A 13,615-nucleotide genomic window follows, 5' to 3' on the forward strand; every position below is an offset into this window, starting at 1 on the left:
CTCCCCCCGCATATTACATGGGGAGATGCAGGACATTTGGCGCAGAGAGAGAGTTTTTGACAGTTGTGTAGCAGGTGTTGGGGCCCTATTTTAAGCGCCCCAGCTTCCTGCTTCCTGACAGCCGTCAAAGAATACTTACCTGACTGCTGAAGCGTGGGGCTGCTGTCAATCTGACAGCAAAGCAGAAAGTGCTGCAGAAATCCAGCAGGTCAGGTAGCATCTGTGGAGAGACAAGAGTTAACTTGTCCAAGTTCAAAGACCTGAAAGTTAACTCTGCTTTGTGACCCCAGCACTTTCTGCTTTGCTGCCACCTAATTACCCTGCTGTGTCCCAGTGTGGCATCAGGTGGCAGGACCGTATCTCCAACACAGAATCCCTCGAGGCGGCCAACATCCCCAGCTTATACACACTGCTGAGTCAGCGGCGCTTGAGATGGCTTGGCCATGTGAGCCGCATGGAAGATGGCAGGATCCCCAAAGACACATTGTACAGCGAGCTCGCCACTATTATCAGACCCACCGGCCGTACATGTCTCCGCTTTAAAGACATCTGCAAACGCGACATGAAGTCCTGTGACATTGATCACAAGTCGTGGGAGTCATTTGCCACCGTTCGCCAGAGCTGGCGGGCAGCCATAAAGGCGGGGCTAAAGTGTGGCGAGTCGAAGAGACTTAGCAGTTGGCAGGAAAAAAGACAAAAGCGCAAGGGGAGAGCCAACTGTGTAACAGCCCCGACAAACAAACTTTTCTGCAGTGCCTGTGGAAGAGCCTGTCACTCTAGAATTGGCCTTTATAGCCACTCCAGGCGCTGCTCCACACATCACTGACCACCTCCAGGCACTTACCCATTGTTTAGAGATACAGCACTTTAACAGGCCCTTCGGCCCACCGAGTCTGTGCCGACCATCAACCACCCATTTATACTAATCCTACACTAATCCCGTATTCCTATCACATCCCCACCTGTCCCTATATATTTCCCTACCACCTACCTATACTAGGGGCAATTTATGATGGCCAATTAACCTATCAACCTGCAAGTCTTTGGCATGTGGGAGGAAACCGGAGCACCCGGAGGAAACCCACACAGACACAGGGAGAACTTGCAAACTCCGCACAGGCAGTACCCAGAATCGAACCAGGGTCCCTGGAGCTGTGAGGCTGCGGTGCTAACCACTGCGCCAATGTGCTCTCGAGATAAGGAGGCCAAAGGAGACTGCAGATGTGGACTGGTGCAGAGCAGGCGAGTGAGAGTGATGTGTCGCTTGCAGGGCTTATGTCGGTTCCTTTGGTACAGAGAGCCTTTGTCTGATAAGCCACTTCCGTACAACCCTAGCTCACTGCTAGCCCTGCATGGAGAGCCTGGGTGCCATCTGCCCTCCCAGGCGTCTTTCATGTTGTAGGTCATCAGCATCCTCATTGTCTGAGGAGGAATCCTGTTGACGTCTCTTCTCATCATGCCAGGCCTGGTCCCTATTGGGTGTGTAGTTTTGCAGAGCAGCAAAGAAAGGAGCTGGCCTTTTTGGGCCGTAGTACAGTGCATCACACTATCCATACAGACATTGGAGGCGTGTTTTCAGCAGCTCGACCTCCTGCTCAATGGTGGCTCATGTAGCTCAGTGGCTGGCATATCTCTCCTCTGCAGCAGTGGTGGGGTCTCTCACTGGTGGCGGCAGCCATGTCTGCAAAGGATAGCCCTTATCTCCAAGAAGCCACCCCTCCATCTGAGCCAGTTCAATGAACAGCGTTGGCAGCCAGGATTGGCACAAGACCCAGGTGTCATGGCAGCTGCCTGAGAAGCGGTCACACATTCGCAGCAAGCATCTGCGGTGATCATATACCAGCTTCACCTAGATTGAGAGGGCTCCTTTAATGGTGACGTCTGTAGGTGGTAGCCTGGCGAGAATGGCCACATGATTGCAGTCTATGAACATTACAACCTATGGTTCTCCGACAATGGTGCCAGAACCAAAGGCCCTCTGGGCCTGGCTGTGAGAGCCTGTTCTAAAGCGGACATCCTCAATGGTCCTCCGGTGCAGGGCATTGGTGACCTCCCTGATGCAGCGGTGCACTGCTGACTGTGTGACCCCACAAGGTCTCTGGTGGGCCACTAAAAAGGTGCAGAGGCGTCAGGCTTGAGAACCGCTGCCACTATGAGGAACAAAGGCATGGGATGTCCACCAGAGCCCACGGGCTGCAGGTCATCCTTGAGCAGGGCACAGAGACGTATCACCACCCTCACTACATGCACAATCCCCTCTGACACTGGTGCTCTGACATCTGGTGGCATGTTATGTGGGGACTGTAGATGCAAGGCAAACGTAATGGCGAGCTCCCCTTGGGGGCTGCTGCTCATGACCAGGAGCCTCTACGTGGATTGCACCTGCTTGTTGATATTGCCTCTGGCGCATATGGATCCTCACGAGCAGAGGATCACACAATGTAGGATCAGCCATACCTATTTCCATGTGATAAATAAAGTTGAACCCTTCATGTATTCCAAGTTTGGTGTTGATGGGTACATCAACTGCTTTCCTGGATCAACTATGTGGCGTGCCATGGCATTGCCCATCTTGGCCAACATTCAGAGTGGCACAGCATGACCACATCAAGAACCTACCAGCTGAATCGATTGCCTCCACCATCCATATAACCTTAATACCCTCCCCACACACATGGTGCCTAGTGTGCCATTGCTCCCTCACAAACACGAACAAACACAGAGCGTACACTGTTAATGGAAGGATGGTACACAGTACCTCCCTTCCTGTCAACAGAGCTTGCCCACCAGTAATCCCAGACCCCTTCCCTTTAAGAATGCAGAGTGAGACCCCTGTAATGCCCCCTCCCTCCTCCCTTTAGGAATGCAGAGTGAGACCCCTGAAAAGAAACTTACCTTCTGCTGCGAAACCTTCTGCCTCTGTGGACCCGTCGGCTTTTCCAATCTTGAACGGGACAGCACGTGATGGCTGCCCGTTCATCGAAAAATCTGGAAGTGTCAGTGGAGAGGTGGCGGGCCGCATAATCAGCAAAGGTAAGTACTGTTTACCATATGCTAATTGTGGTGCAGCCGCCGTGCGGTGGGTGGGCCGCATTGAGGTCCTGCCGCTGTGCAGCGGGGAGACCGCATTGAGGACCCGCCATCACCAACAATATGTGGCGGGCCCTTCGCGACGTCACGGGTCGAGGCAGGCCACTTCCTGCAGCATTTTACTGGCCCCCGCGCCGCGACCCACGGCGTGGAGGGGCTGGTAAAATTCAGCCCACAGTGTTTTGAGCTCCCCCTTTGATGAATCCTTGTTCACCACTTTCCAGTTATAAGACAAAGAAATGAGCATAAACAGGCTTTCTTAGGTTTAAAGAAGAAAAGTGAAATTTATTAAACCTTAAATTTAAACTCTAATACAGTTAACGCCTATGGATATACCCCACGCTAGCATGCATACATGATACACACATGCAAATAGGGACTGAAAAGAGAAAAAAATAAAATTGAGAGGTGTGAGGCAATATCAGAAGAGTTTCTTGTTTACTGTGCTTCGAGCTCACTGTAGTCCTTTTGTATGTAGTCTTGCTTTTCATTGGGCCCAGTATTCTTCTTAAACCTTGTTCACTGCAGGAGACTTTTCTCTCTTGGAGTTCATGTGACTTCAATGGTTCCCGAAGCTGCTGAGAGCAAGATGAGAGTAGACAGGAGAGAGGTCTTTTCCAGTCCAGGAGCAATCAGTTTTCTGATTTCAAATTCCTTGTTGGAAGTTCAAATTCAAAAAAACTCCAACAGTCAGTTGGTGTTGTGACCCAAACTGGTCCGCCATGTGTATTTGTGTATTCGGCCATCTTAGCAGTTAACTTGGAATGCTAACATTTCCACCTTCAACGTCTGGTAATCAAAAGTCCATTGTGGATTAATTTGGAGCAGGGAATAGCTCCTTTGTCCTTTGAAGTACTGTCTGTTGATATGGAACTGTCTCCCACCAGCCAAAGTCTCCAATTGTTTTTTTAAAAACAAGGTCTTTCTTCAACAACTGTTTAAAATTAATGTTCATGTGACAAAATTAATTTTCTTCAATCTTGGCAGGTGGGGGGCTTGCCTGACAATGACGTTGCTTCAGCTACCGATCTGCTCAATCTTCCATCTTTGATGCTCTTGTCCCTATTAAAATCATTGGTCTCTCTCACATTATTTCCCTAATATACCCCTCATATCTGCTTCCATAAGTCCAAGGAATACAGATTTTAATGTCTATCGCAGACAACTGGTTTAACACTCCATCACCAGAGCTGATTTGGACCACATAAAACACGATCAGGTCCTGCTCTCCCTTGCTAAACCGCTCATTATTCAAAAATCATCCTGGAATGCAAAGATAACTCCCAGCTTCTCTTCTCCACCACAAACTATTTTCTTAAAACGCCTTCCCATGCCTCCTCTATCCTCATCTCCAATAACCAGTACAATGAGCTCATGGACTTCTTTGTTCCCTCTCCTCAGGTATGGTCCCCCTCCTCAGATACTGTCCCCCTCCCCTTTAAAATTTCCATCACCCTCCCTCCCTCAAAAAACAGCTCTTGACACCAACATCCTTGTAAACTAACCAATATCTGGTTATGGACAAGATGAAAATTATAAGAAGTAGAGGTGTCTTTTGATTCAAATACTCTGTGGAACCCAATACAGGTGGCACTAGAGGGATAATACCTGTACAAATGGTCAGAGTTGAATTATGTGAATTGCAATATTAGAGTGATAGTTCATCATTTTCCTACTTTATGTCACAGGGATTAGAGCTTTTATCTTCGGGAAGTTCTACCTTTGGAGACTCATGGTGTAAGTAAAACATTTATTTGTATCGCCACACCGTATGTACGTATAAATATATAGCTTGCCAGACTGGGAATGCAGGTCAGTGAGCACAAGGGTGACGGGTGAACAGGACTTACATAGAATTACATAGAGTGTACGACACAGTAACAGGCCATTCAGGCCAACTCATCTATGCCGGCATTTATGCTCCACACGAATCTGCTCCCAGGCTCCCACCCCTCTTCATCTAGTGCTATCAGCATATCCTTCTATTTCTTTCTCTCTCATGTACTTATCTAGCTTTCCCTTAAATGTACCTATGCTATTTGCCTCAACTACTCCATAAGGTAGTGAGTTCCACATTCTCACCACTCTTTGGTAAAGAAGTTTCTCCTGAATCCCTATTGGTGCAAATTAGCATACGGACAGCAGAGTTTTGGATGAGCTGAGGTTTATGGGGGTTGGAAGGTGCGAGGCCTAGAGGACTCTAGAAACTAGGGCCAGAGGATATAAATGGGAATGATTACAAAGTAAATTTAAAGCAGATGTTATGAAAAATATATTTATTCATAGAATAATAAATGTTTGGAATAATCTAAATGACCAGAAAAACTAGTCCTATAATTCTTTTTACACCATAAACTTCATATGAACTTGGGCTAAAAGTCTATGAGGTATATACTTTAAAGGAACAAGTTGAGGAAAAATGCACTATTATTAAATATTTATTAAAAAAATGGCACATTAGCAATATATTGTGTTACTCTATCAATAGTAACCACTTACTGCAATAGAATAGGCCAGAAACATGATTAAAATGACAGTCAGAAAGCCTGAGATGTCACCCCATGCCCTTCTTAAGGTAGACGTAATCATGTTGAGCTTGGGGTTAAGGCGCAGCAGATGCCAAAGTTTGATGGTTGCTAGGAGAACCAAGAAGGCAATCAGGTAGCCCATGATTGCATCTGCCATTGCAGTCTCATAGAAACTTACAAACCTGTAAGAAACACAGCAAATTGGAGATGAAACATCTCCTCATTAACAATGCTTATCAATACAAATGTCATTATTTTAGTCATGGTTGTGTCATTTTGTGTTCAGATATACTAAGGTTCTCAGAAAATGATCAGAATTTTACTGTAAACTGTATATTATTTCAGTATTCTCTTGGTAGTTAGAGAGTGGTTTCATCTGTGGTCAGGATGGAAAATTCTGCTTCATCGCTTTCATAACTCAGCCTCACCAAGAAGAATCGGGTGAATCAATGACTGTATGTGGGCACGCTGGTAACAGGTAGAATATGAAGCTGTGTTTCAGAGAGAGAGAGAGAATGGGGCCATATACCATGATGAAAGAGGAATTGAAAACTGAATTGGAAAATTGCATAGAAAATACACAGCAAAACTTTGGGGAGTAGCAGTATGTAGGTACATGTTATTTATATATATATATATATATATATATATATATATGTGTGTGTACATATAATGATGGAGCATAATTGCTATCTTGGAGTCACTCAAGATGACAAACCATGACTGCAGTGCTTTAGTGGCTTATATCTGGCACCTGAACCTCAAGATTAACTACGAGGACTGATACTGCTCTGTCGTATCTATTATTTATTATAATACTCGTGTACATTTGTATTCAGGTGCTGAGCTTTTGTGTCTGTTTTACTGATTGCCAATTCACTCTCTGCCCTGAATGCATGTTAATGTCCACAGGTTATTATTAATTTGATGCCGGTGTGCTGAGAAATAATCGACAGTTGATACTAGAAAATCATGTGGGTCCAGAATGTATATTAATACAGTAATTAAAAGCTTCTGCTTTTTATAAATTATCAATGCTAAACTATGGAGTACCCCTTTCTGTGATTTTGATAGTATTCGATGTCTCGCTTTCCCAGAATGGTTCTCTTTATGAATACAGAAAGTGTGCTCCAACTGATCATTATAATGGCTGTCTCCAGAAGATTCCATTTGCTTTTGAAATAATTCCATTTCTGCTCCTTCAATAGTTTTCCCTGGGAAAGACATACAAAGTAAATTATAAATAAAAGAGGAAAAACATCACAAATGCTGGAAGCCTGAAATTAAAATAGAAAAACCTGGAGCTATGCAACAAGTCAGTCAGCACCTGTAAAAAGAAAACATAGGTCTTCGATGAACCTTCATATTTGGGCTTTAGAATACTTAACTTACTGGATCTTATAATCAGAAGAAGGGAGTTGGTGTGAGGAGTATTGGACGGGAAACCCGGACTTATGAGTTTCCTGAATGTTCTCTTAACTGCAGAACATCTTTTAATTTTTTTCTGCAGGTTTTCTGCCTGGCAGCCAGCCTGATTGACAAGCTGGTTGACTGTTAGGCAGGAAAGCCTGCAGCAGAAAGACACAGCAGAGCAGCAGGTAGGGTGAGATTGCTGTCTAGTGGCTGGGTGGGAAAGAACAGGGATGGATCCACTCGCAGGGTCAGGGGAGATGGATATTGGGGATTCCGATCAGGAGGGAGCTGATGGTAGGCGGGGGAAAGCAAATGGTGGTGAGGTCTGATGATGGGGTGGGGTGAGGAGGGGGTGAAGCAGACTGATCATGGGTGGGATATTTCCTGGGTAGCTTGTTGGACCTGAAGGAAACAATCCTCCTCCTCCTGACAGTGTAATAAAGGCACTTACTGTAATGAGAAGCTTTTTAAGTTGTTTGTTGCAGCATAAATGAGATGTGTGGAGTTCAGTTGATTAAAGATCTCAAACAGGTTTATTAACAGCTAACAAGTATATACAGTGCAGAGCTAACTATTTACAGGACTTGCCTCTTGGTTTTACAGTTACAGAGTACGACTGGCAAGTAGTCACATGACTACATCCTGGTACTTGGCTCATTAGCATACTAAGATGTTAAAGGGATATCACTCTTAAAGGCAATCACACAACACTTATCTTATGGATTCAGCGCTTCTAGTCTCCTTTTACCCGCTGGGTTTCCCAAGACCTAAAATCACTATTAAAATGAAGTTATGCAGCTTCCTTAAAAGGTTTCAACGTCCGACCTGCCTGCAAGTGGATTGGCTGCCTGCTACGCATCCCGCCTGCATTAAAACCACAAGTGGGCATGTTCAGGTCCTTGTGCGGAAGTAAATTTGTAATGGAGTAGGTCTACCAGCCTCCAGCATTCTCCCATCACATCCAAGACTTTTTGGAAGTAACATGGGACGTGGCATTTCAATGAGACGCAAGTGGTGTGAATATGCTACATGATATACTTTGCATTATAGCAGCCCTAGGCACTGCAATGCATTCCGAGCAACCAGGGTTGCTAAAGACATGGGAGAAAGGTGATCAGTGTGTTCCTGATATCCAGGGTTTGTGTGGGTTGGAGGAAGTTATTTATTACATAGGCTAAGACAGTGTTTTTAACGAATTTAAAAATAGCTATGGGGACTGGAGTTTATTGCCATTCTGGAATGGGAATTTTACCAGAGTGCTACTGACAATATACTGAGTAACCTTACATTGGAAAATCAGTTGGGGTCACAAGTAGAACAGTACAGCAGGAGGATCTACTGTCCTGCCAACTATATCATAGGGTTCCAGCAGAGCAGAAAATCCAAGCCCACTAGTTCAGTTTTGCTGCCTAGCATTTCACAAAGACAGCGCCAGTTACTTGTTGAAGTAGTCACAGCTGGAGTACTGGCTGCTGTTGCACCAATTATGTGAATAGGCTGGAAAAGCTGGGGTTGTTCTCCTTCGGGCAGAGAAGGTTAAGATGAGATTTGATAGAGCTGTTCAAAATCATGAATGGTTCCGATATGGAGAAACTGTTTCCACTGGTAGGAGGATCAGTTAACCAGAGGACACAGATTTAAGGTGATTGGCAAAGGAACCAGAGACGTCATGGGGAAACTGTTTTTAATGCTGCCTGATGAGGTGGTGTAAAGCCGATTCAATTGTTAATCAATTAAAAGAGAACTGTATACATATTTGAAGAGAAAAAAATTACAGGGTTATGAGGAACGAGCAGGGGACTAGGGTTAATTAGATAGCTCTGCCAAAGAGCCAGCACAGGCATGGTGGACTAAATGACCTCCGTCTGTTGAGTCCCACTTAATTTTTGCCTCACACCAGTGAACGTATTTTTTGTGATTATAGCACCACAAATCTTTAGTTATGTTTGTGTGGGTGTCAGAATGCAGAGTAAGAACAAAATCTTCGCCTATTGTGTGATTAAATTTTACGAGAACAGTGGCCGGGATGTCACATTGGGCGGGTGGGAGCCGGCCACCGACTGAAAATTTGGTGGCGCAACCGGTTCTGCCTTGCTTGGGGATCCGACCCGCATTTTACAGGTCCCCAGACTTTAACTGTTCCGAGGCAGGACTTACACCCGCTTGAGGGAGGAAATCCCGCCTCATTGCGCTGCCGGCCAATCAGTGGGCCGGCAGCTCTTCGTCCCAGCAGCACCACTGGGAGCAGTGGTCATTGCTGGGACTGCAGTCGAGCCGAAGACATGGAGCCGGGAAGACAGGTATGTTTTGGTTCCCTCACCGGGGGGTAATTGGTCGGGCCCCGACGAGGCAAGGGTGGTCGGTTGGGGGAAAGGAGGGCATGTTGTGTGCTGGGGGCGGTTAGGGTAGTGGGGGCGGCCCTCCATCGGACACCCTGTGCCCGATGATCAGGCGTTCTTTCCGGCTCCAGGACACCCGCTTGTCATGCGTAAAATCTGCGTGGACGCAGGCGAAGGCCCTTAAGTGGCCATTAAGTGGCCAATTAAGGGCCTTGATTGCCCTGGGGCAGTCGAGCTATTTTTCGCCCCCCCCCCCCCCCCCGCCCTACGTAAAGTGGGGTGGAGGCGGGAGCGGGTTGGGAAACCCTCCGGAGCCTCCCACTCCATTTTATGCCACCCCCCCCCCGCCACCATCCGACTTGTTGGGATGGCGTAAAACTCCGGCCAGTGTTTCTTAATCCTGGTCGTTCGTCACTTATTTCACAGTTTCTAGTAATGTTTACTTTCCTGCAGACTTACTTGAATCACCATGTAATAAATGAGGAAGAGGAAGTATGCCACTTCAGCTGCAACAACAAAAATGTGTAGCCCATCTGTGTACTGATAGAGAAGGATACTCTGAAGAATAGCGTGTGTAAAGAAGGCCCCTGCAAAATATAATAGTAAACAGTGAGTTGCTTGACAGGACACTTGCATTTTAATGGTAGTGCAGTTGAGCGCAAGGGAATGCAGACATGGGCTCGGATGCCTGTCTCTGTTTATAGACTCGGGTCTAGAAATTGCTGGGACCCTACTCAGCCAGCAGGAAGCACCATGCGCCCATGCTCAAGGCCAGAGACCCCATCCCAAAATCCAGGGAAAAAGTCATTTGCATAGCTGGGGTCGGCAGCTAAAACCTACAAGAGTATATCAGTGGCAGCTTTCCCTACCCAAGCAGGCCAAACCCAACCCACACATGGCCTCGTTTTCTCCCCCATATTGAAAGGAGAATACTGATTTCAAATCCAGTTTGTTTCATTGCGAGATTCAACATTTTTTATTCTTTCACAGGATGTGGACGTCACTGACAAAGCCAGCATTTGTTGTCCATCCCTAACTGTCCTTGACAACTGAGTGGCTTGCTGGACCATTTCAGAGGGCAGTTAAGAATCAACCACATTGCTATAGGTCTGGAGTCACATGTAGGCCAGACCAGGAGAGGATGGCAGATTTCCTTCCCTAAAGGAGATTAGTGAACCAGATGGGGCTTTAATGACAATCAATGACACCATTACCGAGACTAGCTTTCAATTCCAGATTTTTATTAATCATTGAATTTAAACTCCATCAGCTGCCATTGTGGGATTTGAACTTGTGTCCCCAGGGCGTTAGCCTGGGCCTCTGGATTACTAGTTCAGTGACATTACCACTGCGCCACCCTCTCCCCAAACTAACTTTAGTTGAAATTGAATATGTGCATTTAATATGAGAAAAAGTGTCAGGCGAATGAGCAACTCAGCTGCAGTCCTTTAACAGCCAATAGTGCAGAACATCTTCTCCCAAGTGGTTGTATAATATAAATATTTAGCTTATTGCTGTTTGCCTCCAGCTGTTACTTCTCATATTGTCACCAATCTGACAAGAGAAAAGGAAAAGCAGTAGGTCCAGGTACCAGTGCCTCCCAGGTGCCAGATGTGGGATGTTACAATAACCTTCATGCACCAATCTCCCTCACTTATAACACTTGCCTGGTAACATTCTTCACAGGCCATAGTGAAATATAGAAACGTCACCCAATGTTCATAATGGATATCAGATTTCGACTGACAACATTACAAAATAATTGTCACCTGTGGATTTTCTGAACCATTAAGTCTTGTAAACTGCTTTTAATTCCACCATTTTAAAGAAGTTTTTTTCCTTAAGTTTCCGCTCAAACTCATTTGTATATTGCAGAACGCAAAATCGGCCGCAATCGAGCAGTGTTTTAATAAATAATTTTTTATAAATTGCTTGAAGAAATATTACTTGATATATTTAAGTGTGCAAACTTATAATTCTCTGCAGTTTGATTAATACAGCTGAAAATGGGTTTATCGCAGCAAAATCAGCATTTTTAATCACGGTGCCGATCCACCACCAGTGAGTCACCCAATTTTAAATTACTGAAAATGATTTTTAAAAAATGTACGGACACATTTGCTAGTTTTAGTGGTGTACCACAGTCAGTTTCTTTGTAATTTTTAAAAGAAAACATTCAAAAGTTTATAAAATTTGCCTGTTTGTATCCTTGTCCCAAAAGAATCAGGCATGCAAACGAGCGCAATTAGTGAAATCTCCCAATGCCAAGTCACTTGATCTGGAGGTGTGGCCTGTTTTGTGGGCAGGGCCAGCTTCCAGCATGGTTTCTTTTTTAAACTAGTACAAAAGATCACGGAAACTCAATTTGTGCTGAATACAATTTGCTCTGAAAATTCTGCCATCTTTTGCGTTGGTTACACCAATTTCAGGCAAGTTGCAATGAAAAAAGCGGAGTAACTGAGGGGAAACTCTGCACCAGTATTCTAAATAAGACTAACCAAGGTCGAACAAGAACAAAATAGTATGTCTCATTTTAAATTGATTAATTCTGTGAATACAGCCTCATATCTGAATTACTTTATCACTTTGGTGAAAACCTACGCCATTGATCATGAACCTTTGAGAATTATGACTGTGGTACCAAGATTTTTTTCTTGCTTCAAGCTTCAGTTTGTTTGCTGTAGGGTATATGTACACTTAGCATTGGTCCTACTCACGAGCATCACAATGCATTTATCCATGTTAAGTGCCATTTGCCAAGCACAGGCTGACTCCCCGATACATTGAGAGCTTCTTGTCGTAATTTACTCTCTGTCATAGTGCTAACAGTTGCACAAATTATGGATCGCTCTCCAAACACCTACATCTACTTCATTAACAAACATTGTAACACTGATCCCTGTGGGATACCACTTATACCTCCCAGTTGTCAGAAGTGGTATGTTAAAACAATCTGCATGTGCCAACTCGCTGGTGGCAGAACTCTGGACCCACAATAAAATTGGGTCTATGTTACTGATGAAAGACTGTAGCCTGAGCTGTTTATATTAGCGAGTCCTGTCAGTAACTGAGATATACAATATCTTTAATACTAGCACAGGTTTCCTTTTTGTAAGTCAGGGGCATAACTAGAAGATGCAGCTGGAGACAACGGTAAGTTAATAACCAATTTATATTGTAGAACCCACTTGAAATGTTTGCATTTTTGATGCTGATGACTTTCCAACAAGGTAACAATAGGCCTCTATTCTTACCTACAGCATTACTTTCTAAAATTAGCGTGGCAATACAGAAAAGATTCACATTTGCATTATAGACTGTGAATTCCACAAAAATGGCTCTAGTGTAAGTGTCCAGCCAAGTGTTGTCAAATATATATTGGAGAACTCTGTAGAAAGAAGGAAAAAAAAGTCACTGAATATGTCATGTAACGGCACTGGTTGTTACATATCCCACTCACATAATTTAAACTGCCTTGGTGAAAAGGTGATCCATTCGTTTATTTAATTTATTTGTTACATGGGATGTGGGCATCGCTGGCAAGGACAGCATTTGTTACCCATCCCTAATTGCCCATGACAACTGAATTCAGAGGACAGTTAAGAGTCAACCACATTGCTGTGGGTCTGGCATCACATGTAGTCCAGACCAGGTAAGGATGGCAGATTTCCTTTCCTAAAGGGATATTAGTGAACCAGATGGGTTTTTACAACAATCAATGGTAGTTTCATGATCACCATTACTGAAGCTAGCTTTCAATTTTAGATTTTTAAAATTAGTTGATTGAATTTAAATTCCACCAGCTGCCATGGTGGGATTTGAACTCACGTCCCCAGAGTATTAGCTTGGGTCTCTGGATTACTAGTTCAGTGACATTACCACGATGCCACCATCTCCCCATTGCAGTCAGTGCATCCAGAAATATTCCTTGATATATTTAAGTGTGCTAACTTATAATTCTCTGCAGTTTGATTAATACAGCTGAAAATGGGTTTATCACAAAAAAATCATTTTTAATCACGGTGTCAATCCACCACCTGTGAATAACCCAATTTTAAATGACTGAAAATGATTTTAAAAAAATGTACAGACACATTTGCTAGTTTTAGTGGTGTGCCGCAGTTAATTTCTTGGTACTTTTTTCAGAAAAATACATTCAAAAGCTTATAAAATGTGCCTATTCATATCCTTGTCCCAAAAAAATCAGGCCTGCAAACAAGTGCAATTAGCAAAAACTCCCAATGG

General features: G+C 44.4%; 1 protein-coding gene across 1 annotated transcript in view; it reads right to left on the reverse strand.

The window, feature by feature from the left end:
* The window catches only part of LOC137378579 (polycystin-1-like protein 2), a 175,634-nt gene that overhangs the window by 24,205 nt on the left and 137,814 nt on the right, over window positions 1-13,615 (reverse strand). The window contains exons 37-40 of the mRNA XM_068048884.1: window positions 12,625-12,758; window positions 9,830-9,957; window positions 6,672-6,832; window positions 5,590-5,800 (exon numbers count right to left, since the gene is read on the reverse strand). Of these exons, the coding sequence (XP_067904985.1) occupies window positions 5,590-5,800; window positions 6,672-6,832; window positions 9,830-9,957; window positions 12,625-12,758 (634 nt within the window). The remainder of the gene's footprint in view (window positions 1-5,589; window positions 5,801-6,671; window positions 6,833-9,829; window positions 9,958-12,624; window positions 12,759-13,615) is intronic.

This window comes from Heterodontus francisci, chromosome 17 (genome assembly GCF_036365525.1).
Source record: "Heterodontus francisci isolate sHetFra1 chromosome 17, sHetFra1.hap1, whole genome shotgun sequence".
Classification (NCBI taxonomy): Eukaryota; Metazoa; Chordata; class Chondrichthyes; order Heterodontiformes; family Heterodontidae; genus Heterodontus; species Heterodontus francisci.